The sequence below is a fragment of the Mastigoproctus giganteus genome, chromosome 10, assembly GCF_048544385.1.
Source record: "Mastigoproctus giganteus isolate SK-2022 chromosome 10, ASM4854438v1, whole genome shotgun sequence".
NCBI lineage: Eukaryota > Metazoa > Arthropoda > Arachnida > Uropygi > Thelyphonidae > Mastigoproctus > Mastigoproctus giganteus.
In genome coordinates this window covers 142,558,833-142,582,690 of record NC_143584.1, presented here as the reverse complement: position 1 = coordinate 142,582,690, position 23,858 = coordinate 142,558,833, and the positions used below count along the sequence as shown (strand labels likewise).

At 37.2% G+C, this 23,858-nt stretch overlaps 1 protein-coding gene across 3 annotated transcripts in view; it reads right to left on the bottom strand.

Annotated features, from left to right (window-relative positions):
• LOC150079328 (uncharacterized) overlaps positions 1-23,858 on the bottom strand; it is a 486,833-nt gene that overhangs the window by 81,057 nt on the left and 381,918 nt on the right. For all 3 annotated transcript variants that reach the window (XM_090382736.1, XM_090382738.1, XM_090382737.1), the window contains one exon: positions 19,537-19,655. In XM_090382736.1, the coding sequence (XP_090238862.1) occupies positions 19,537-19,655 (119 nt within the window). The remainder of the gene's footprint in view (positions 1-19,536; positions 19,656-23,858) is intronic.

The following is a 23,858-nucleotide window of genomic DNA, read 5'->3' as shown; positions in this document are numbered from 1 at the left end:
TTCTTGACCTCATCATTACTAATGAATAAGAATATAACAAGGCTTAAAGTACAGGCTGCTGTTGTTGTTGTGATGAAATTTTCTGTGATGAAAATTTCATAATTTCATCAAAATATCTGTGATGAAATTTAATGACACATAGGGCCATATTGTGTCTTTCTAAAGGATAATAGGAAATACTAACTTTACTGTAATACCTGTTATATTTTATGGTATATTCCTATGTTATTTAGGAAGACAAACAGTTCTGTTTTATTAGGATCATCTCCAAGAATCTGCAATAATGTTAGTGAAGACTAACGGTTTTAAATCATGTGCATTAGCACATGATTTAAAACTGTTTCAGCAGATATTGAGAAGGTGAGGACAGTCCACTAATAAATGAGAAATAGTCAGTTGTACATAACATGGTGCGCACTGAGGAACGCTGTCATTCATAAATAGATAGAGGTGTGTGAGTAGAATATGACCAATTCTTAGCCTTCCTAGAATTACTTCTTCTCATCTGTGCTTTCCTAAAAGCTGGAGAGCCACAGCTTCTGATCTGGTTTAATTCAGTAAAGTTTGTTCCCTGGATAACCTCTCCAGATTGTTGCCCAACTATTGTAACATGCTTTAAGGATGGTTGGTTTGAAATCAGTATATGGAACTTGAAAAGTCTTTAAAATAGAAGTATTTGGTTGTTTGGCTGCAAGATCTGCTTTTACATTTCCTGCTATCCCAGAATGCCCTGGGATCCAGCAGAATCTCACAATTTGGTTTGACTGATAACATGCAAGTAATTTAGAATGTATTTCTTTTATTACAGGTTGAGAGGAGTTGGTATTACTGCTTATGGCACAATACTGAGCAAGTCAATGTATATTAAAGCAGATGGAATCAGAAGTTCAATAATGTGATCCAGAGCAAGTTTATAGCATTTATTAAAGCTCAGCAGTGAAGATAATGCATTCTACTGGTAATGAGACAGAAGTGGTGAATGATGGGAAGATTGCGGCAGCGCCTACTTGGGTCTCAGTTTTTGATCCACATGTATATATTTCATGTCTTTGAAATAGAAAGAGAGTAAATTGCATGTAACTATGCAATATTGGAAGAAGACAGGGTGTTCTTTCCCCATTGTTGAAAATAGTCATCATATATTGCACAGATATTTGTCCGGGGTGGATCTGGTGGTGTCATGTCTCTCCTGAAATACATTACCGATTTCTATATTCCATGATTGAGCCAGTTCCTTAAATCTAAGTGGAGCAGGTCGGTTTTCTTTTGGTTTACAGATATCTCCAACTAGAATGAGAGGGAAGACTGTGGATTTTTGTGGCATACATCAGAAGTAATGTTTTTCTGTGATTGAAGATGTAAGGGAGGTTCATGGGCTTCAATGTAAAGACTCTGACCCAGGAAGGTTCTGAAATCCCCTAGAGTGAGTCTCAGAGAACTGTGTTGGATGGTGTTTAATCGTTCTAAAGTACTTTTTCTCTCAGAGTCATACACTGGAGATAGTCCAGGTGAGACCTGATGAGAGCTCTATAAATATGGATGAGGGTATGTCGATCAGCACCCCATGACACGGATGACACACCAGAGGATGTTCAATTTCTTCAAGCAGATGGTTCGAAGATAGGCCACATGTGCTTAAAAGTTCAGTTTCCTTTCTAGTATCAGGCCAAGGAAATGGACAGTGTGAGCAAGAGGAACTGATCTTTATTTATCTTTAGCTCTGGATCAGGATGAAGTCACCGAAGTTTGCAGAAATGAGTGGTAGTGGATTTCTGTTCAGCAAGATGGTATCCATCGTGTAAGGTCCAGGATTGAATTCTGGTTAAAGCAATTTGTAGCTGTCTTTCGATAAGTTTTTTTTTCACTTTTTGCTTTGGAGCAGTCGTCATTCCATTACTGGTTTTGGTGCACCCGTTTTCGCTGGTTAGATTTTGGAATGGATATTTCAGCTGCCAATAATATATGGTAGTAATGTGATCTGTTACATCATAAATGCTAGTATATGATTAATGATAGTATTCATACTTTGCAATTGATAGGATATGGTGAGATTGTCAGCATACATGTAAACTTCAATCATTTTTGGAAGATCTTCCAATATATTGTTGACCCTAATCACAAATAGGGTTGGACTCAATATGGAACCCCGTGGGACACCCTCTTCTTGAATGTGAGATACTGACAGCAAGTTTTGATATTGGACTTTAAATGTGCAAAATTTTAAAAAGTTTTGAATTATTAAAGGGAGGTAGCCTCTCAGTCCTAACTGATGCATATCTTTAATGATACCATGTGGTGTCAAATACTTTATGAATATCACTAGATGTTGTCTTCTGATGAAGGCATTACAAATGTTGGATTCACTTTTTACAAGTAAATCAAGGATGGATCTGTTTTTACGGAAGCCATATTGGTGATCAGAAAGTAGATTTTGGGAGTCTAGAATCCAGGTGAGCCTCTTGTACACTATCCTTTCAAAATATTTTGCCCAAACAGCTTGTCAAAGATATCGGTCTATAATTCTGAATTTGAGTAGGATCTTTGCCAGGTTTTGGTATAACGCAAATATAGGAATGACATAAAGAGAGATGATATGTATTTTCTGAAAAGGTCCGGTTGTAGAAGAGCAATAATATGCACAGATTGGGTTCACTAGATGCTTCAGCATACTGTAGTGAATGCCATCTGGTCCTACGGCACTAGATGGAAATTTGCTCGAGGATTCTTTCAGCTCAGCAAGAATAAAGGGCTGGTTATACGGAAGTGAGAGACTAGTTGAAAAATTCAATTTAATATGTTCTTCATTAGTTTTAATGCACTGAAAGGTCACATTAAGAGGAGGAGGTGGAAATATTATAGATTCTGCTAAAGCATTTGCACTATCAAGGGTAAGTCCTTGTTTGTTGTTTGTTTATTTGGTTTTTAGAAGCATTAGCAACTAAGGCCATATTGCTCCGGGGATATGCAGTGGTCATTCCCTGACCTTTCCGCATCCTCCGTATTTGGTGGTCACGGGCTCGAACCCCGGTCTAATCAAGAAGCGTGTGCTTTGCATGCTGCTCCTGCCCACCTGGCTACAGAGGTGGCCAGGATAGGTCCTGCCCATTCCACTGTATTATTACAGACTGCAATGGTAGAAATTTCCCATGAGTACTTTGCTTGTATTTTTTTCCAGATAATCCGAGAGTCAGTATTTTTGTTAATAGTTGAGAAAAAAATTAATCCAGAAGTCATGTTTTACTTTTTTTCTAATTTGTCTTGCTCTGGCTCTGAGTTTTTTTAAAACAATTAGGTTAGCAGTAGTTGGGAATTTGTGAAATTTGTTCCAAGCACAGTTTTTTTCACTTTTCGCTTTGGAGCAGTCTTCATTCCACTACTGGTTTTGGTGTACCCATTTTCGCTGGTCAGATTTTAGAATGGAAATTTCGGCTGCCAATAATATATGGCTGGTAATGTGATCTGTTATATCATCAATGCCGTACATACTGGTTGTTGAGTAGGACACAAGTAGAATAGTTTTTCCAGTCTACTTTGTGAAAATTGCAAGAAATACGGCTTTTAGAACATGACATGACCTGCATTTGAATTGCACTTATGATAGGAAAATGGTTACTGTGGAATGGATCATTCAGCACTAACCATTGCATGCTTGGAAAAAGAGATGCTGAACAGATGAATAAGTCTATTGCAGATGTTGTACCTTTAGGTAGTTGAACATGAGTTGGAGAGCCAGTGTTTAATACAGTCAGATTATGGTTATCTCGGAATGTTTCAATTAACTGGTCTCTCCTATCTGGTGGTGTCACAATGGATGGTGATCATTGAAATCCCCGAGTAAACAGACAGGGGGTGGCAGTTGTGTTAAAAGGTTTTCAAGTTCAGTCTGGGATAATTAGGTGATATACAAACAGACAAGGGTTACCAACATGCCCATTGCCATCCAAACTGCTACAACTTCTAAGGCAGTGTGTAGTTGGAAATGTCTTGATGCTATGGTAGTTTTGACAAGAATAGCTACCCCTCCACAAGGAGAATAGTCAGAAGAGTCTCGCCTAAACATAGTGTAGTGTTTGAATTTGAGAGAAACTTTTGGTGATAAAAATGTTTCCTGTAAATTAATTATACACTTGGTGGGTTGAATTAAAACAGTGGAGAAGGAAAGGGATCTGGGAGTTAAAATACGGGCAGATAGGAAGTTTTCTGAACAGTGCAAACAGGCAGCCAGGAAAGCCCATGGTGTCCTATCGATGATTTATGAAGCATTATCCTGTATAGATAGCGAGGTCATAATCCCACTGTATGCCCACCACTCAGAATACAGTGGTCATAATCCCACTGTATGCTGAGTGGTGGGCCTACCCTTTACTAAGGATAGGCCCACCTTTCATCTGGATAAGGGCAGTCACAAGCTGAGACATTGAGTCCACTATTTAATGAAAGCATTTCACATCTATGCTTGCTGCACCACTGTTCATAATTCCGTCGCATTCCTGGGGGAGGATCCAGAGCTCGAACAGACCTTTCCACAGCATCCCAAAGGTGCTCCACAGGGTTCATATTCAGTGAATGGGAAGGCCATTCCATGGTGGAAAAATCTGTGAAATGCTCACGAGCCATGTTCTAGTCACCACGGCTCTGTGGGGAGGCGCATTGTCCTGCTGTAAGAGTCCATTGCCCTGTGGGTGCACAATGACCATGAAGGGGCGCAGGTGGTCTGCAAGTATGGACACGTAACCTGGACCGTTCAGAGATGCATTTAGATGTAATAGAGGTTCCAACGTCTGCTGGTTGAACATGCCCCAGACCAATAAAGACCATCTACCTGCCTGAATGGTTCCTTGTTGACATGGCAGGTGCAGAGCTTCACGTGGTTTCAGCCAGATATGCATCCTCCCATCCGCTTGAAATAACTGGAAATGGGACTCATCGAACCAGGAACCCATCTTCAATCATCCAAGGTGGTCCAGTGCCGATGTTATTTTGCCCAGTTGAGGTGTAGAGTCCTGTGTCGTGGTATTAGTAATGGGACTATGGTGGCTCAGCAGCTCCCATAACCTACTGCAGCAAATGATCACTTGATGATCTTGGTGGAGAAGTTTCTGTCACCTCCGTCGCTGAAGACAGTGGTGATTTGTGCCACAGTCGCTCTCCGGTTAGTTGAAACAATGCGGGACAGACGTCAATGGGCATGTTCATCCACCACCTTTCTCTGCCCACAGTGCTATCCACAATGAGATGTTATTCTGGAAATGGCGTATTCCCGATACACTCTTGATAATGTTGAAAGGGGATAGTGCAATTTCTGTACCACCTCTTCAATAGAGTGACCCATGAGTTGGGCACCCACTATCATCCCTCTTTAAAAGTAGGTTAACTCATGATGTTTATCCTTACTGACATCGAATTACCGTCTACGTGAATGCAGTGTACCTATATACCTGCCAAGTAGTGGATTTGTCCACTAGTGAGAGGGGTGACAGTGTCATGTTGCCCATTAACCGGGTATCCTATGAATTCTGTCCTTTGTGTATAAAGCTATTGTAAGACCACGTATGGAATACTGTGTTCAAGTATGGAGACCTCAACTGAAAAAAGACATTGAGTTTCTTGAAATGGTCCAAGGATGGGCAACTCAAATGGTGAGATTGGCAGAGGCACAACCACATGAGGAAAGACTGATTATGTGCACTATCGAGTTTGGCAACCAGACACTTCAGAGGGATTAGTAAAATGAATGAGGGTGGAATTCTCACAGTTATAAAGAATTCTAGAACTAAGGGGTTGGTGCCTCCATAGCCAGGTGGGAAGGAGCAGCAGTGGGTAGCACACGCTTCTTGATTAGACCGGGGTTCGAGCCCATCACCACCAAATATGGAGGATGCGGAAAGGTCAGGGAATGACCACCGCATATTCCAGGAGCAATATGGCCTTAGTTGCTAATGCTCCTAAAAACCAAATAACAACAACAAGGGCCATAAATTCAAATTACAGAGGTTGGGTTTTAGATTAGATTATAGGAAGTGTTCTTTGTTTAGTGAGTTACTGATTTTGGAACAATCAATGTCATCGATAGCTGGAACAATCAATGTCATCGATAGCTGGAACAACCTGCCTTCAATGGTAGTTAAGGCTGACAGTTTCAATAAATTCAAAGGCCACCTGAATAGTTACCTGTGTGAGGAGAGAAGCAAATAATTTGTATTTTCTTATCTTGGGGGGGGGGGGGGGCAAGCAATGCAGCAAAAGCTTGTGGCTTCTTTGCACTACATGGCAAATACTATGACTATCTACTTTCAAAACAACCTTGTGTTTCTCTGAGAATTAACTGGAGATCATTATCTAAGGAATTAGTGATGCATATATGAGAAGTTGAAGCTGTTTATGCAAGGCCAGGTTTCCAAACTGAAGGGTGGAATGTAGTGTGCTATCATCAGCAGAACTATAGATAGAATTCCTAGTAAGCAGAAGAAAGTCATTAATATATTCAAAAAGTAAAGGGTGGGAGAAAGAACTGAATCTTGAGGAACACTAACATCAGTGGAGAGAGAGAGAGAGGTTTATCACCAATAGTGGGCAGGGTATCGGTGAGAAAACTAGATACCCAATTGCAAAAAACAGTTGGCAGTCCATAAGATGAGAGCTTGTTCAGAAGGCTTTTATTCCAATCACAACCAAAAGCCTTATAAATGTCAAGAGCAACTGCTTTAGATTTACCAAATTTTGTCTAAAGTTGAATAACACAAACCAATATATCCCTGAGTGGCTCAACACTGACAGAATCAAAATATTCTAAATCATGGATCAGATGGAATGTTTAGAGATAATTTTTAAGAGTTGGTGGATTTCTTTCTTATTCTGGAAAGAGTAAAGGTAAGTACAATGGGACAATGGTACCACTGCATAATAAGTTCATCAAGGTCTGTCTGAAAGATATCAGTCAAACTGGCAAACAAATGAAGCAGACTGATATTAAAACCAACTGCAAGTCTGAATGCTGCTCTTATGCTGGTTGTGAGTAACAAAGGCTGAAATGAGATTTGATTGCTCACAAGTATAACTCCTCCTCCATGAGTGACACATCACCATTCCTATCCTTCAGAATTATAGTAAGGTTGCGCAAAATCGGGGTCATTAATCACCTTTAAGAACATTTTATACAATCAAAAGTAAACTGATTTGTGCTTTTGCGGGAAAGTGCCTTGATGTCAATCTGTATTTCACCAGACATCATAACAGCCGCAATACAGAAATTTAGCTGTTATATGATTTGATGGATCCATTGGTCAGCTTCTGAAATGGCAAAGACTTATTTTATTCATTCTTTGATTAATTGGTTCAGAAAACTGCTAGCTTAGAGGGATACACAGACTAATATATTAACAGTAGCCGCTGGCAGAGGTGAAAGTGATTCTTGCACTGCTTCTATTTGAATGAGCAGCAGCCAGAAAACAAGGTGCAGGGGATTCCAGAGACTGCTGGGAGTCATTGAGGAATAAGTAAATACATGGGTTGTTAGGGTAGTTTAGGGCAGGTGCATGTATACTTGTGTGTACACCAATGTTAGGAGTTTGGTAAATAAATTTGATGAATTTAAGGTGTTAGTCAAAACATCAAAGGCAGATATTGTTGGGATATCAGAGATGTGGTGTCACAAAGATATAAGGGATGCAGAACTGGAATTTGAGTACAAGAAGGATAGACAGGATAGGAAGGGAGGAGGGATTATGCTATTAGCTATGAAATACATAAAACCCAAGAAGTACAGCCAGTAGACATGGCTGGAAAGTGCAGTGCCAAGTCAGTTTGGTGTGACATAAGCACTGGGAAAGCAAAATTGAGAGTAAGAGTGTGTTATAGGCCTAGTGACTCTGATGAGTATAATAAACAACTGTACAGAGAAAAAGAGTGGGCCACCATAAATCAGAGTGTCTTATAATGGGAATTTTAATATCCCAGATATTGACTAGAATTTGTGGGTTGGTCACTCACACACTAGCAAGGCTTTTGTGGATTTATTGTTTTCTACAGCAGCACATTCAGAAGGGAACTAGAGGGAGTAATACACTTAATCTGATTATCAGTAGTGATTCTTCATGCATTAAGAATCTGCAGATAAAGGAACCACTAGGTGGCATTGATCACAGTGTGCTGAAGTGGGATTTACTCAAAATGAACTACAATCAGGGGTAAAGGGAAGGGTTTTTGCTTTCATAAAGGTGATTATGATGGTCTGAGACAGTATTCTCAACCATCATAATCACCATAGAAGGAAAGGGACGAATCAGATTGGTCCACTGGATATCGATGGTTAAACTGTTGATGATCCTGCTCAAGTAGCTAACAAACTAAATGAGTATTTTGCATCTACATTCACAATGAGGAGTTATTCAAGGAGGGGAATAAGAGATATGAATTAAACTTTGCCAATGAGCTAGATGATTTTGTAATAACTGAGAGCAAAGTGGAGGAGAAATTGTTGAAGATAAACATAAGAAAGGCACCTGGGGTGGATGGGATCTATCCAGTTATATTCAAGGAGGCAGCAAAGGAAGTAAGCAAACCCTTAGCCATAATTATGAGAGCTTCTTTGGACTCAGGGAAGCTACCCATGGACTAGAGATGTGCAAATGTGACCCCAATTTGCAAAGGAGAATCAAAAGACGACACAAGTAATTACAAACCTGTTAGTTTAACTTCTGTTCCAGGGTAATTAATGGAGGCACTGGTTGAAGAAGTACTGCAGGATCATTTAGGCAAGACTTCAGTTATAGCTCATTCACAGCATGGGTTTGTTAAGGTGAAGTCTTGTCTGACCAATTTGACTGGATACTATTATGTGGTCACCAAGGAACTGGATGCAAAGAATAATTTTGATATTATATTTTTCGATCTTAGAAAGGCTTTTGATACTGTTGCACATGGAAGATGGCTGAACAAATTGGAGCAGTGTGGTATTGGAGGCAAATTGCTGCTATGGATAAAGGGATGGTTGAGTGGGAGAAGACAAAGAGTGGTAATCAATGGACACTGCTCTTCGTGGACTAATGTTATTAGTGCAGTCCCCCAGGGTTCAGTGTTGGGACCATTGTTGTTTTCTGTATTTATTAATGATATTGATGATGGTATTTCAGGCTTAATGTCCATGTTTGCAGACGATACAAAGGTTGGCAGGGTTGTTAATGACTCTATTGACAGTACGCTGCTGCAACAGGGTCTAGAAAAGTTGAGCAGATGGGCTGAGAGGTGGCAAATGAAGTTTAAAACAAATATAAAGTACTGCATATGGGAAGCAGTAACTCCAGAGTAGCGTATCAACTGTATGGTACTACATTGAGAGTGGTAGAGAATGAAAAGGACATGGGGGTAATTGTGCAGGCAGATATGAATTTTTCTGAACAGTGCAGACGGTCTGCAAGAATAGCTCATGGTGTCTTGTCAATGATATAGAGCAATTTTTCTAGCAGGGCAAAGGAGGTGATTATCCCCTGTATAAGACAATTGTCAGGACACACCTTGGGTACTGTATACAGGTCTGGAGGCCTCATTTTAAGAAGGATGTAGAGCTGCTGGAACGAGTATAGAGAAGGGTAACAAGATTAGTGAATGGCATAAAGGGTTGCTCTTACAAAGAAAGGCTCAAGTTTTACAAATTACAGCATCTGGAGAGTACGCATCTGCAAGGTGATCTAATTGAGGTGTATAAAGCCATGAATGGTTTAAGCATGCTCAATGCTGATGGGATTCTTCCTCTTGCTCAGAATAACTGCCTGAGAGGGCATACAAATTGAGGAAAGACAGCTGTAGGATAGATGTGTGGAAGTTTGCCTTTAGTCAGTGGGTGGTTGATTGCTGGAACAAACTGCCATCTGTCGTTGTAGAAGTTGATAGCTTAAATAGATTCAAGGAAGAACTAGACAAACATTTGGAGCAAGTGGATGGGTGAAATGAGAAGATTGGTTTTATTTGCCTGATGCTATATAAGCTTGCTTTCTTGCATCGTGTCTTTACTAATGCTAATCTTTTTTGGGAACGAATGGCCACTGACTAGCTGACTCGTGTTGATTTCTTTCTTGGCAAAAAATTTCTAGAGGCTGATTTGTTGGGTACTTCCTTAAATTCTACATATGGGAAGCAGTAACTCCAGACAAGAGGACTTGTGGCTGCAACAGAAGAATGTATGCTATGTCATACAAAACTATTAAGGTAGTACAAGATGCTTTTCACAAAGTACTATAAAAAATCCATTAGAGTATGTGTTAATGAAACTGGGCTGCTTTACTATCAAATTATCAATATTATCCTGTATTAATAATTTTAAAAACAATTACAGTGGGAACTAGGGAAAAGAAACTATATACGAGATTTTATCCAAATTCTACATCCATTTTTTATTGTGCAACTGGTGGCATAAAAATTTTCTTTAGTTTTTCTTTACTACTGTGTTTTGGTAGAGGATGGCAGTAGGAGGTAGGTATAGGAGTAACAACACATTGATCTGAGAAGTTTCGATAGAACATCTCCCTCAGGAGATGTTCTGTTGGAAATTTTTTTATTTCTCTCTCTCTCCTTTTTCTTTCTTACATGAAACCTGAGTGTATGGTGGTTTACAGGTTTCATTGCTTTTCTTGCTGCCTCGTATCAAATGCTCAGACTGTTTAATCTTGATGTCTTTTTTTTCCTCTTTCCACTGAAAGATGTGGTTAATGCATATGGGTTTTGGAGCTGAACATACCGTATTCTCGTGGTCTTTTGCACCATGACAGGTCATTTGTGAGTATCCATATTTCTGACACTTAACGCACCTTAAAGGATTTGGTATATGTGGTCATACCAGGCAAAGAAGATACTCGGCTGCGAGTGAATTAGGAGAGATGTTGGTGTATTGAAAGTAAGGATGAAATTTCTAGTGAGGAACTAGATTCCCCCTATTCATTTTTCAGCTGTAAATCTTTTACTTTTCAGTTCAGGAAAGATTTCCCCCTCAGTCATTCAAGGTGATAACTTTCTCAGGTAATGCCTTGGGATGAGTTGAGGATCTTATGGGCTGTTAATGAATTGAAATTCTACATTTAACTTATTGCATTTACCTACCTTGAAAATTTCAGGGTAGATAAATACAGTAAGAATGTATTGTATGTTGCTGCAATTCAAGTAAATTCTTTTACTTTACATATTTCTCCACAGTAAGACTGAATTGTATATATGAAGATTAAATTTTATATATCAATTTCTATCAATTAGCTATATTCTCAAATTATTGAAAATATGTATATATTCACTACTGAGCAATTAGAAAGTTTCTACTTATTTTTAAAATAAAATAAGTAGCCACTGTATGAAAAAAAAAAAAAGAAGAAAATTTATTCAAATTATGTTTATTAGAGAATTTGATAACATTTAATCCTCACAGTTTTCATTTTAGGTAAATAACAGCTTGGCAAAAAATCATGAAGAAAATTTATTCAAATTATGTTTATTAAAGAATTTGATAACATTTAATCCTCACTATAGTTTTCATTTTAGGTAAATAATAGCTTGGCAACTAAATATCACCAATAATCAGTGTTGCATTCCTTTGTTCAGCTTGCCCTCATTTCTGCACAGCTGTTCAGAGATGGTGGCAAGCTGAACAAGGAAGGAATGCAAAACTAAATTCCTTCTTTGTTCAGCTTGCCACCATCTCTGAACAAGGAAGGAATGCAAAACTAAATTCCTTCTTTGTTCAGCTTGCCACCATCTCTGAACAAGGAAGGAATGAAAAACTAAATTTGAAAACTGTTAAAGGTTGTCACCAAAAAACTAATGACAAGAGGACTTGTGGCTGCAACAGAAGAATGTATGCTATGTCATACAAAACTATTAAGGTAGTACAAGATGCTTTTCACAAAGTACTATAAAAAATCCATTAGAGTATGTGTTAATGAAACTGGGCTGCTTTACTATCAAATTATCAATATTATCCTGTATTAATAATTTTAAAAACAATTACAGTGGGAACCAGGGAAAAGAAACTATATACGAGATTTTATCCAAATGAAGAACTTACCAGAATCATTACTGAGTAGCTGGAGAACTGCAAAACCACTTAACATTATATGGTAGGATGAAACCATATTTTCCATCAGAGGCTTTTATAACAAAAACAACAGCCATTAAACGGGACTATACAGTTCACATGAAACATTGAAGAAGAGTTTGTTTGTTATTTGGTTTTTAGGAACATTAGCAACTAAGGCCATATTGCTCCGGGGATATGCGGTGGTCATGCCTTTCTGCATCCTCCATATTTGGTGGTCACGGGCTTGACCCCAAGTCTAATCAAGAAGCGCGTGCTACGCACTGCTGCTCCTGCCCACCTGACTACGGAGACGCCATTGAAGAAGAGTCAAACCTATCCCAGAATGACAGTGTGGTGTGGGATAACATATGACAGAATTTTCATTCTGAAAAATTTACAAGTTACAGTGAATTTAGAAAGCTTGCAAAGGAAAATTTCACTGCACTGATTTTAAAACAGTTTATTAAACTGTCACATCATGCACCCATACCACCAAGGCTTTGGAGAAAAAAGCAGCAAGAATAGTGAGGAAGTGTCACATGAATGTATACAGTCAGTCCTCGTATAACACGTGTTTACATTACACGAATTCGATCATACACGATTTATAAATAGGGGAACGATATCTTATATAACACGAATTGAATTCGCTTATGCATGATTCGCCTTTGTGTTTACAAGAAATGGCAGTCGAACGCAGAATCACCCCAACTGAACGCAATACGAAGAGAAGATTCTGAAAATGTATTTGTTTCTTATATCAGTGAAGGGGAAACACATTTCACCATAATAACGTAAAAACCAGCACAATTCCAGCTATCGGTATGCAATTAGATCGAGTTTACTACCAGTTTATAACAGATTCCACTAGCAGGAACGCAAGTGTAAATTGTTTTTATTGTTTTATGGTAGTAACCCCTAGAAATGTGCTTTAGTAAAATGTGAGGTGTTAATAGTGTATCTTGGCCTTTACGGTGTTGTTTATTCAGTTGCTATACGCGTGCAGCTTTGTTTATGTGTATCAAGCGTGCCTCTTCATCTTGTAATTATTCCCTAAAAATGAGTAAAATATTTAAAATGTGTGAAAAGGAAGCATCCTGGTGAAGACACTGCAGATTCAGAGAGAAAAAGAAAAGAAATATCAATAAACAGAGGCGGACTGGATCAAAAATTCTTACCCGGGGAAATTTGTAGTAGCCTCACATACTATGGTTTATGGCCAAAATCCTTCCAGCCCACCGGGGTTTCCCCGGTAAGGCTTATGGCCAGTCCGCCTCTGTCGATAGAGAAAAAATATGAAATTGTGAAACGCTTTTGAGCGAAATGAAAGACCATGTGATATTGCACGTGCTACAGACCTAAATGAGGCAATGACGAGAATTACAAAGAATGCAGAGAAAATAAAAACAACTTTCATAGCAAGAACAACTCAAAGTGTAATTAAAATCCATTAGATTAAGACCCAAAGAATTGGAAGAGATGGAATGGCTGTCATCTGTTTGGATAGAAAATCAAACAAAAAACAAGTTTGCTTACGATAGAAGCAAAAGAATTAGCAATATTTTATTACGTAATAGTCGTTTATGTATTTTATTACAATTATTTATTGTGTTTGGTAATGTTTTGATTACAAATGTGTGTTCAATCTTGGGTGGTCGGCACCTAACCTTATTTTTCCCATAGGGCCTGTTGTTTATTTTGCATGATTTTGCATTGCACGAGGGTTTCTAGGAACACAACTATTGTGCTATACGAGGACTGAGTGTGCTTCATAGGAGCAGAAAGCTGAAGAACATTCTGAACCTCCTTTGACACTAGAGGCTCAGTCTATCGATAAACATGCAGTGAAATGTTTGTAGGCCAGACCTATCAAAAATTAAAATCAACAGTAGCAGAACATGACAGGGATACCAGACACAGGATAAATGCAATGTTAAATCTCCAGCATATTTACTGGGCAACTTTAATGGCAATGATATCACTGACACAGCATTTCTCTCTCGTAGAGAAAATCATAGATTTAATCTAAAAACATCAACAATCCTAACCAGAGAGCCAAATAAAGAAGAATTTTTTAAATCCTTTATAATTCAAAAAAGCTGGATATCTAACATAAACAGTGGGCAGGTGAGCACCCCTCCTCTGTTTATGTTAGATGTGGATTGCTTTTTTCTGATCAGTATTCAGCAGGAAGCAATCTCCAAACCACCTCAAACCACAAGTAACATTCTATAATCAACACTAAGAAGATAATCACAATGACAACCAGGTAGGAAAGTAGAGGCAGACAACCCCCCAGGCTATAGGAGGAACTACAATATTAACAAAGGAAAAGCTACATTCCAAACAAAGCCAGCCCACCAACAAGAAAGTCCACTTTGGGCATTTCAGAAAGTCAGAGTGCACCACAAGAGGACTTAATTAATAGGACTATAACACATAACTTACAAACCTTAACCATTTGCTTGACCTATGGGGCTGCAAACTACATGCAGCTGTTCTTCTTTAATAACACATAATCCTAATGAGATGTTAAAAAAAAAAAAAGTTTTTCGCTAATACAGTAGAGCATCAGTTATCTGAAATAATTGATGTCAGACCTCTTCCGGTTAGCCAAACTTTCCAGATAATCGAACATAAGGCAAGATAAAATAAGTTTAATCTTACCTTACGATTAAATTAAATAATTAAGATTAATTAAATTTAAAAAAATATATAAAAACCAATCTCAGAAAATAGAAACATCCATCCAAGCATTTTTATGATTTTTATACAAAACAGGAAAATTAGAAAGATTTTTAAATGCTCTCAGTTTTTTCAACTTGCCGATTACGAGCACAGACAATCTGTGCACCCAGTAGCATTTGCACACATAGCAATTGTAACTTGCTCTTTTCTCATCTCAAAACCTGGTGCAGGCTTTTCTCTTTTAGTGGCCAGGGTTTTTCTCGGTAATGCTTTCCATAATAATCCTGTCTCATCAACATTATGTTTTCTTTCTCGTAATTTGCTATAACTGAAGCAAACTTACAAAGACATCACTGCCAATTCGTCTGCAGAAAGTTTCTTGCCTTAAAGTTTTTCAGCCAACCTGTGTTTGCCTTAAAATCTTCATTACCTCTTAATTTTCGATTAAAATCCAATGCTTTTTCACACAACAATGAGCCAGACTCTGGTTCACCTAAACTTCGCTTCTGAAGAAACCACAAATAAAGTGCACTCTCTAAAGCGGCATTTTCAGGTTTTGACATTGTCTTTTTCCTGCCATATCCTCCTTCACTATCCATAATCGACACAAATTCTGTTTTAGCATTGGAATTTTTCTTGATGTTGTAAATTGTTGAAGTCCCCACACTAAACTGTTTGGAGAGATTTCCTAAATTTTCGCCTTTTATAATTGTATTGATCATTTCTGTTTTCTGTTGCAATGTTAAAACTGTGTGTTTTCATTTCATTCAAACTTTACTGTAAAAAAACTGAGAAAAATAATAAATATCACAGTTTTGGGCTGATATAATTATTCTTACTGAATCTAGAACTAAAGTAATCTGAAATTGACTCGTGGTTTCTGAGAAAACCCAATAGTCTGTGATATTTTTCTAAAGCAGATTTCTGAAGGTCACAACCATAAAACAAAAACAATTTGCAGTTTTCGTTTTATTGGACTTTTTTTTTGTACAATCTGTTATAAACAGGTAGTAAACTCGAACTTTTGCTTATTAGAATTAAATTTCAATTTGCAAACGTGATCACTATAACCAGCGCTTACTGTACTACCATTAATAAAAACAAAGAAGAAAGAAAGAAAGATCAGCCTTTCAGATTATTCCGGATAACTGAGGTTCTACTGTAATAGTTTTAGAAATGTGTAAAGATTCTTTTAATTCTAAATCCACTCAAGAAGACTCACAAAAGGTGGATTAAAATCAATGCAGTAAAGCTATCTCCATCCTGCATTAATGCTGAGTCAGGTTTGTGGAGTTGATTAGATCTAGAAAATATTTTGGCAATTTGTGTTCCATCTATTCTATTCACACAGCTGAAATTCCTAATAGCAGTTTTTGAAAATGTTTTATTTTATTTCTCCACAGAAAATTCCAGAAATCCTTGTTAATTATTGAATAATTAGGAAAAATTCATGAATTACATTAAACCTAATTATATGCACATGTTGATTGGCATCTGTGATGTACAGTTATTGACAGCATACTGGCTTTGTTGTGTGCTTTCCTCCAATCAGAAACTGGCTTCATGATACCGATGCATCATCTGGAATCAAACTATTGACATGTACTCATCACGCAGTAAACACTCCTGTTACTGACAGGCTGGCATCCAATTCCACATTTGTTGAAGTGTGTGGGTTTTAAATTTGTATTTTGCTCACTGACAAGTTTAAAGGGAGTTTTTAATTTAAAAAATTAATTTAAAAAAATATATATATATATTTTTTATAAAACATGGACTTTTCAGTAGTGTTCCAAAAAGATTGAAAATAGAGGAAACAATTTTGAAACATTTTTACTGATTTTTCAAATTCCATGCACACAGAGAAATTTAAGTTTTCACACAACTAGTGACAAGTTAAACTATGTCTTTCAATGAACACTACATTCATCTTTTAATGAATATAGTGTTCACTGAAGTTGTATATTCTTGTATGTTTGCTGTATGCTTCAAAAGTTTGAAGCATAGAAAAAAACTTTGCTATATTCCAAATTTTGATATTTCTTGATTCATAGCAAGATATCTTTCTATGCATCAAAATTTTAAGTATACAGCACACAAGAATATCCAGAACTTCAATGAATGCAGTTTGTCGAAAGGCCTGTCACTAGTCATGCAGAAAATTGAAATGAAGCAATGCTTGTTAGGCAGTTTATGCAATTTATTTTACACATCTTCAAATCTCAACATGGTAACAGAATTATCAACAACCTTTTTCAAACTGACTTCAACATGTAGTTAATGATTTTGTATGGGATGGTGCAGTACCATACTTCAGTATTCCTATGTGCAAATGATTGACATTAATTTCCACAACAAATGGAATGATACAAGCCATCAGAGTAGTCTGCAAAGAGCCATGATTTGACTGGTGGATGAATTTTTTCATTAGGGCTTAGGCAAAAACAAAAGACAAGCACCACTGCTACTGACAAAATGGAATAAATTATCAGGGAAATGACAGGCAAATTCCTTCGAACTTAATATAGACTTGAGATTGAAAAAGGTTGTTGACAATTCTATTGCCACGTTGAGTTTTGGAAGATGTGTAAAAATAAATTACATAAACTACCTAACAAGCATTGCTTGATTAAATCATTTATGTGCCACAGTGCTTCACTATTAATACTTTGTTTTTTTAAAAAAATAAGTACAGTAGACTCGTGATTTTCCGGGATAGATGGTTAAAAAAAAAAATTCCAGATAATCAATTTCCCAGTTAAATCAAAAATACAGAAGTCCCCGACATACATAAGAGATACGTTCCAGACTTCTTACGTAAGTCGAGTTTTATGTAACTCGGGAATGACTAATAACATATTGCTACCATATTGTTGTTGACAAATCTGAATTCAGCGCAATACTTGTTAATGTTTGACCATTTTCATACATCCTTATTATTTTAATTGATTTGGATTTTGATGGATTTGGATCAAAACGATCACTTTCCTTTTCTTAGTAGATTTACTAGTACTGCTGTCACTTATTCTCTTAGTTGACACCATGATAACAGTCAAAATGAAATTTTCTGAAAAGAACTTCACAGGGTTAAAGTGAAAATTCACTATTATCACCACCCACGCAAGCTCACATTTTACTAAAGCACATTTCTGGAGGTCACTACCATAAAAAAATTTTTTTTGTTTCTTATAAAATTTTACAATCATAAAAAAAAAAAAAAAAAAAAATTTGAGTGAAAAAAATTTACGTAAGTCCAAAGTTGCATAAGTCGGGGACTTACTGTATCCAAAAATGTTCAGCAACCTATGTAAAAAAAAAAAAATATGCCAATGGATAAAAAAAACTTACCACTCACTACTTGCATGTCCAGTATGATGCTTCCCTTTATTTTTAATGATGTCCATTTTAAATCTAATAACTTCCCTTTATTTTTTACGATGTTGCATGTGGTTTGGTCACCAACATTATAATGGTTCATTATTAAAGATTTAACCGATGCATCGTTTTTGTTTAATTGAAAGCGCAACTCTTTTGCATTCACCCATCATTTTTACGATTTCTAAAAAAAAGTGATATCTCTGACATAAATAACGAAACAAAATTTGTCCTTTTGCAGTGCACCAGAACACAACAATCAATGCAATGCACTAAAACAAACTAAGCCCACTTTTATGCATGCATTTTGTGTTGTGCAACAGCCGACGGCAGATTGCTGCACATTTTCTAGGTTTATTTTATGCATGCAACACTTGTCTGTCAAAAAAAAACTAGTGCAAGTGGGTAAATTGTATCAGTGCTGCCAGTGCCTTTTTGCATTCGAGAGTGGAAGATCTATCCGTGCGTGATCTATTTTGCGTACTGGCTCATTGCAGTGAAAAGACGGAAAAGAAGATGGGCTGTTCATCCCATCAACAGTGCTAAATTTGGAGATGGGGAATTTTGTAACATCTATGGAAAATTAAGGGATGACAGAGACAAGTTTTTTAATTATTTTAGTATGTCTGTAGCATCATTTGATGAGCTGGTGGTCAAATTCCAAGGAATGATTCAAGCTAGGCAAGATTTGGTGCAAGGTTTCTCATTTTCTCCACAGGAAATGTAGGCAATAACTCGCAGGTAAGTCTACAAAAATAAGATTAGTTCAAATCTGACAGAGCGGTTAGCAGCATTGATGTCTAGACAGCGACAGACAAGTGGCACATTTGTATAAAAGGACGAATTAGACACTGTGTACTTAGAAAATTCATGCGACTTTTTGCCGCTTGCATTTTGTAGGACACAATGGCATGTCTTTCAGAACGCGACAGCAACGTAAATGGATGACAGAGCATAAAATGATCCATTTGTCCCCGGTGATTTATAGAACGGACAACATTTTGCCGTAGACTGTTGCACGACATAAAATGCATGCATAAAGGCAGGCTAAACACATCTTCCCCCCCCCCTTTTTTTTGAGCGGTGGATGTGAAGACAGCAGGGGTCGCAAAATAATAGGCACACTAATCTCCAAACGACGACTTATAACGCCACTTCTTGTCGCTTATTTACGACTTGCAAAACATCTGTTTATACCTATTCTAGTTATTACTTGAATTTTATGATTTCTGGTTGGTTTATTTATTTATTTTTTTATTATTTTTTTTCAAAATTTGGAGTCTTGAACTGTCCCGGTTAAACCAATCCCGGTAAATCAAGAGTCCGCTGTAGTTACTTTCAAATCTCTCAATATATGTACTTTTGTATATCATTAATATAACACTGTTTCATGACTACGAAAATTTATCACTTACTTGTAACTGTTCTTTATGCTTTTTATGTGTTTCTTCTAAAACTGAATGCTTCCCATGTAGGTCCTGCTGTAGTGCTGTCACTTTCAAATTATTCCTATTTTCTTTTTTCACAATTTTCTCTGTATCATAAAAAAAAAAAAAGAAAGAAAGAATGAAAAAAGTGAGCTGAACATTTATATACTGACCAAGAAACTGCACAGTTTTCGAACCACATGGTATCACTAGATATGTAAGGAATTACCGAATAACAATTAAATACTTTGGAAATAAGTTAACACTTTGAGCACAAAAATTTCATGCATAGGAAATTTCAGAATACATTAATCATAATATATCCTTATTCATTAAGATTATTTTTTATAACGACACATCTTTCATGTGCAACTTCACACAAATTGCCATGACAGCACTGCATACAAAACGGTACCTCCCTTTCAAATAACTGGAATGGGGTAATTAAAGGCAGATTATCTGAAGGCTTAAATATAATCACAGAAATGATGAAGAAGAAAAAAAAAAAAAAAATGAAAAAATGCATTTAACGTCAAAAATAGTCATGCTTGTGCAGTCAGATATGAAGTTTTCAGAGCAGTGCAAACAAGCTGCCAGAGCAGCTCATGGGGGTCTTGTCAGTGATATACAGGAGCTTTGCTAGCAGGGACAGGGAGGTGATTATCTCTTTGGATAATGCAATCGTTAGGCCACACCTTGAGTACTGCATACAGGTCTATAGGCCTCACTTTGGGAAGGATGTTCGAATAAGTACAGCGAAGGGCAATGAGTTGGTGAAGGGAACAAAGGGGTGCTCTTACAAAGAATTAAGTTCTCCAAATTGCAGCATCTGGAGACTAGTCACCAGTGAGGTGATCTGATTGAGGTGTATAAGGCTTTGAATAGGTTGAGCAAGCTAAATGCTGATGAGATTCTTCCTCTTGCTCAGATTAAGCACTTAAGGGGGCATAAATTCAAATTGAGGAAAGACAGTTGCAGAATACATGTGCAGAAATTTGCCTTTAGCCAGCTGCAAACAACTTCCATCTGTCCTTGTGGTAGTTGGTAGCTTAAATAAATTCAAGGAAGAACTGGACAAACTTTTGGAGCGAATGGTTAGGTGAAATGGGAATATATTTTTTTTTTTTGATGCTGTATAAGCTTGCTTCTTTGCATGATATGTAACTACTAATGATAAGCTCCAGTTCCTGGAGTTAAAACAACCCTTTTTTGACTTGGTTCAAACACATAACACGCATACATAAAAGTATATACTGTTCTAAAGTGGTTTCTGTTATTTCCAACAATATCAGTCCAGTGAACTAATTTATTGAGATTTAACCAAAAATCCATCTAGCTTTTCCTTTTAAAACACTTATTATTTCTGAATCACCAACTTTAAAAGAACTAACTTAAGAAATGTTCTTTAACACAAGTGCATATACCCATACACAAAGTATGCAAATTAAAATACCTATCAGAATGATATCAATGTGAATTTTGCTATTCCTCTAAGACCTCAGACCAACAAATCTTGCTTTAAATCTGGTGTCAATCCAACTTTGTCCTTCTCAGGTGAACTCCAAAAGCATACTTTAATTCATATATATATAGATTTCTGTGAATGGGGAGGGGAAAAAAGAACCAAGGGGACTATGGAATCACAAATGATCCTAAAAATACCAACAAAGCACATGCTGAAAGTTTGGCGTTGATTGACTTCTCTTTCCAGTAATGCACAACACTAAAAACTAATAATTTACACACACACGTTATGTTATTACAAATACATATATATATATATATAAATATATAAAAATAACTAAATGCACAAGGCATAATACGTTAAAAGTTTATTATCTATATATTATAGGTGTAGATACACTATAGACAACTCTTAAGAAACTACAAAGTAGTTGTTGTAGTAGGCATCATTTGCTGTTTCTCATATTGTGCTTTGCCTTCACGACAAGTTGCCATGATATTGCACTACCTCGAATAAGTAATGCTTCACTAATAGAGAAGACTATTGTTACTTATTCTCAGTGAGTACCACCACCCAGACGGCACTGTTTCAAGGTTATTGGCCTATCATCAGTGGATGGGAAGGTACCCTGGTACTGCAGACATGACGACGACCCAGTTGTGAAGATGATCACACAATATGACAGATGCCAAAAGGTCATGAATGGAAAATGGATGGTGAACAGACTGATAAGTCAATTTCAGAAGTAGATCCTGTAGGTAGATGGATATAGTTGGGAGAACCAGAGTTTAGTAAATTTGATCATTATTGTTCAAAAATTCTTCAATCAGTTTGCCCCTTGCTTCCATTAAAGTGAATCCCCACAATGGATAGTTACCATTAAAATAACCTAAAAGACAAATTGGCATCGGGAGTTGTTTAATAAATTTATCCAGTTCAGAATGGGGAAATGTTATTGCTGGTGGAATATAAATGCAAACAAGGGTAATCAAAACACTAACTGCAATACGAACTGCCACAACTTCTAGAGTGGTTTGTAATTGGATGTGCTTGGACAATTGGTTAGAATTAATAAGAATGGCTACACCTCCACAGGCAGGAGACTCAGAAATCTTATCTTGTCTGTAGATGAGATATGAAAATTTTGGTGAAACATGAAAGTTTCCTGTATGCATACACCTATGGGATTGAACTGAGCAAGTAAATCCTTTAGGTCTTCAGAATGACTGATTAGTCCTCTGCAATTCCATTGTATGATGTTGTGCCTCATTTTGGTTTAATTGAGGATGATTCTTCTGTTTTTTTGTATGGGGAGCATTTTTTGCATTCTTTTTTTGAGAAGGTGGGACGTCCAGAATCCATAGTGTTATTTACATGAAATTCTAGTTATGGGTTCCTCATAATCTGAGGGTACATCTACTTCCATACTGTTTGTGGTTTTCTTGCTGTCTTTAGGTTTCAATTTTTCACTATCATGCGAGACCATTGGAGTGCCAGCTGGAATGCTAATTGGAGTGTTGATTATTTCACTGGTTTAGTTTGGGGTGTGTCCTTTCCAGAGTTTGATAGTGTTGTTTTAACCCAGTTAGCTAGATATGTGTTAGGGGGTATTGATACATCTGTCTGAGCTGCTGTTGAATGGGTCCTTCGAGTGTGAGATGCATAAGAATGACTAGGCATGATCAACATAACTTGTCAGCATGCCTCAGGATATGTCACTTTATGTTCTATTTTATATATATGAATTTTCTTGCTTGTTTTCCACATTTCACAAGATTTAGAAAAGGCTGGGTGATTTCCTTTGCAGTTGGGGCAGATGGAAGTTGAGGCTGAACAGTCTTCTTGTACATGCTCCTTGGAACCACAAATAGGACAAATGGCATCACCTCTACATGCTTGCTGGGAATGTCCATATTTCTGGCACTTAAAACAATGAAGGATTAGGAATATAAGGCCGAATTCGGCAGTTTAAATAGCCAGCTTTTACTGATGATGGCAAATCTGGGGTAATGAAAGTTAAAATGATGGATCTAGTTGGGACGAGATTTCCATCTTTTTAGCCATTATGCGTTTGGTGCCAAATACTTTTTGATTACTCAGTTATTGAACTAATTCCTCTTCAGATACTGTAAACAGGTAGGTCCCATTCAGTTATGATGCCTTTTGAGAAATTTAAGGTGTGTGGAGTAATAGATACTGGCAGCCCACTGAATTTCATTCTTTTGAGTAACCACTCGGAATGTTTGGAGTTGGCTGTTTCAATAAGGAGGTCTCTGAATTGCAATTGTTTTACCATTTTTGGTATTTCAGCAATAGATTCCAAATATCCCTGTATTACAAAGGGTGACAATTTGCCCACAGGCTGGGTGGAGAGGAAATGTATTACAAGAAAATTTGGCACGTCGTTGGACCGTGCTTCCCTTCAAAGCCTTTTTGGTTGATTACAGTCATTATCAGTGGATGTGTCTGGTCTGGAGCTTGAAGGCTCTAGAGCTGGATACTCGTTTGAATCCATGGTTACTCCTTTTAGCCCTGAAGGATAACTTTTCCCCCTGGTTACCAGCCCCGCCACGGGAAGGCAAGAGCAGTGCCACTCAGAGGCCAAGTGGTTGAAGTGTTAGTTAATTAGTACAACTAGAAATACAGGAAAATAAAGGAAAGGTGTGCCTCCTTCCTATATGTTATAACATATAGGAAGAAAAAACCATAAGTTATAACATATGTGCCTCCTTCACATATGTTATAACTTATGGTTTTCAAGAATTAAGAACTGGTTTTAAAGAAAAACTGTTGAAAAGAAATAACTTCAATCTCTTATGAAAAGCACTCTATAAATCGTAAGAAT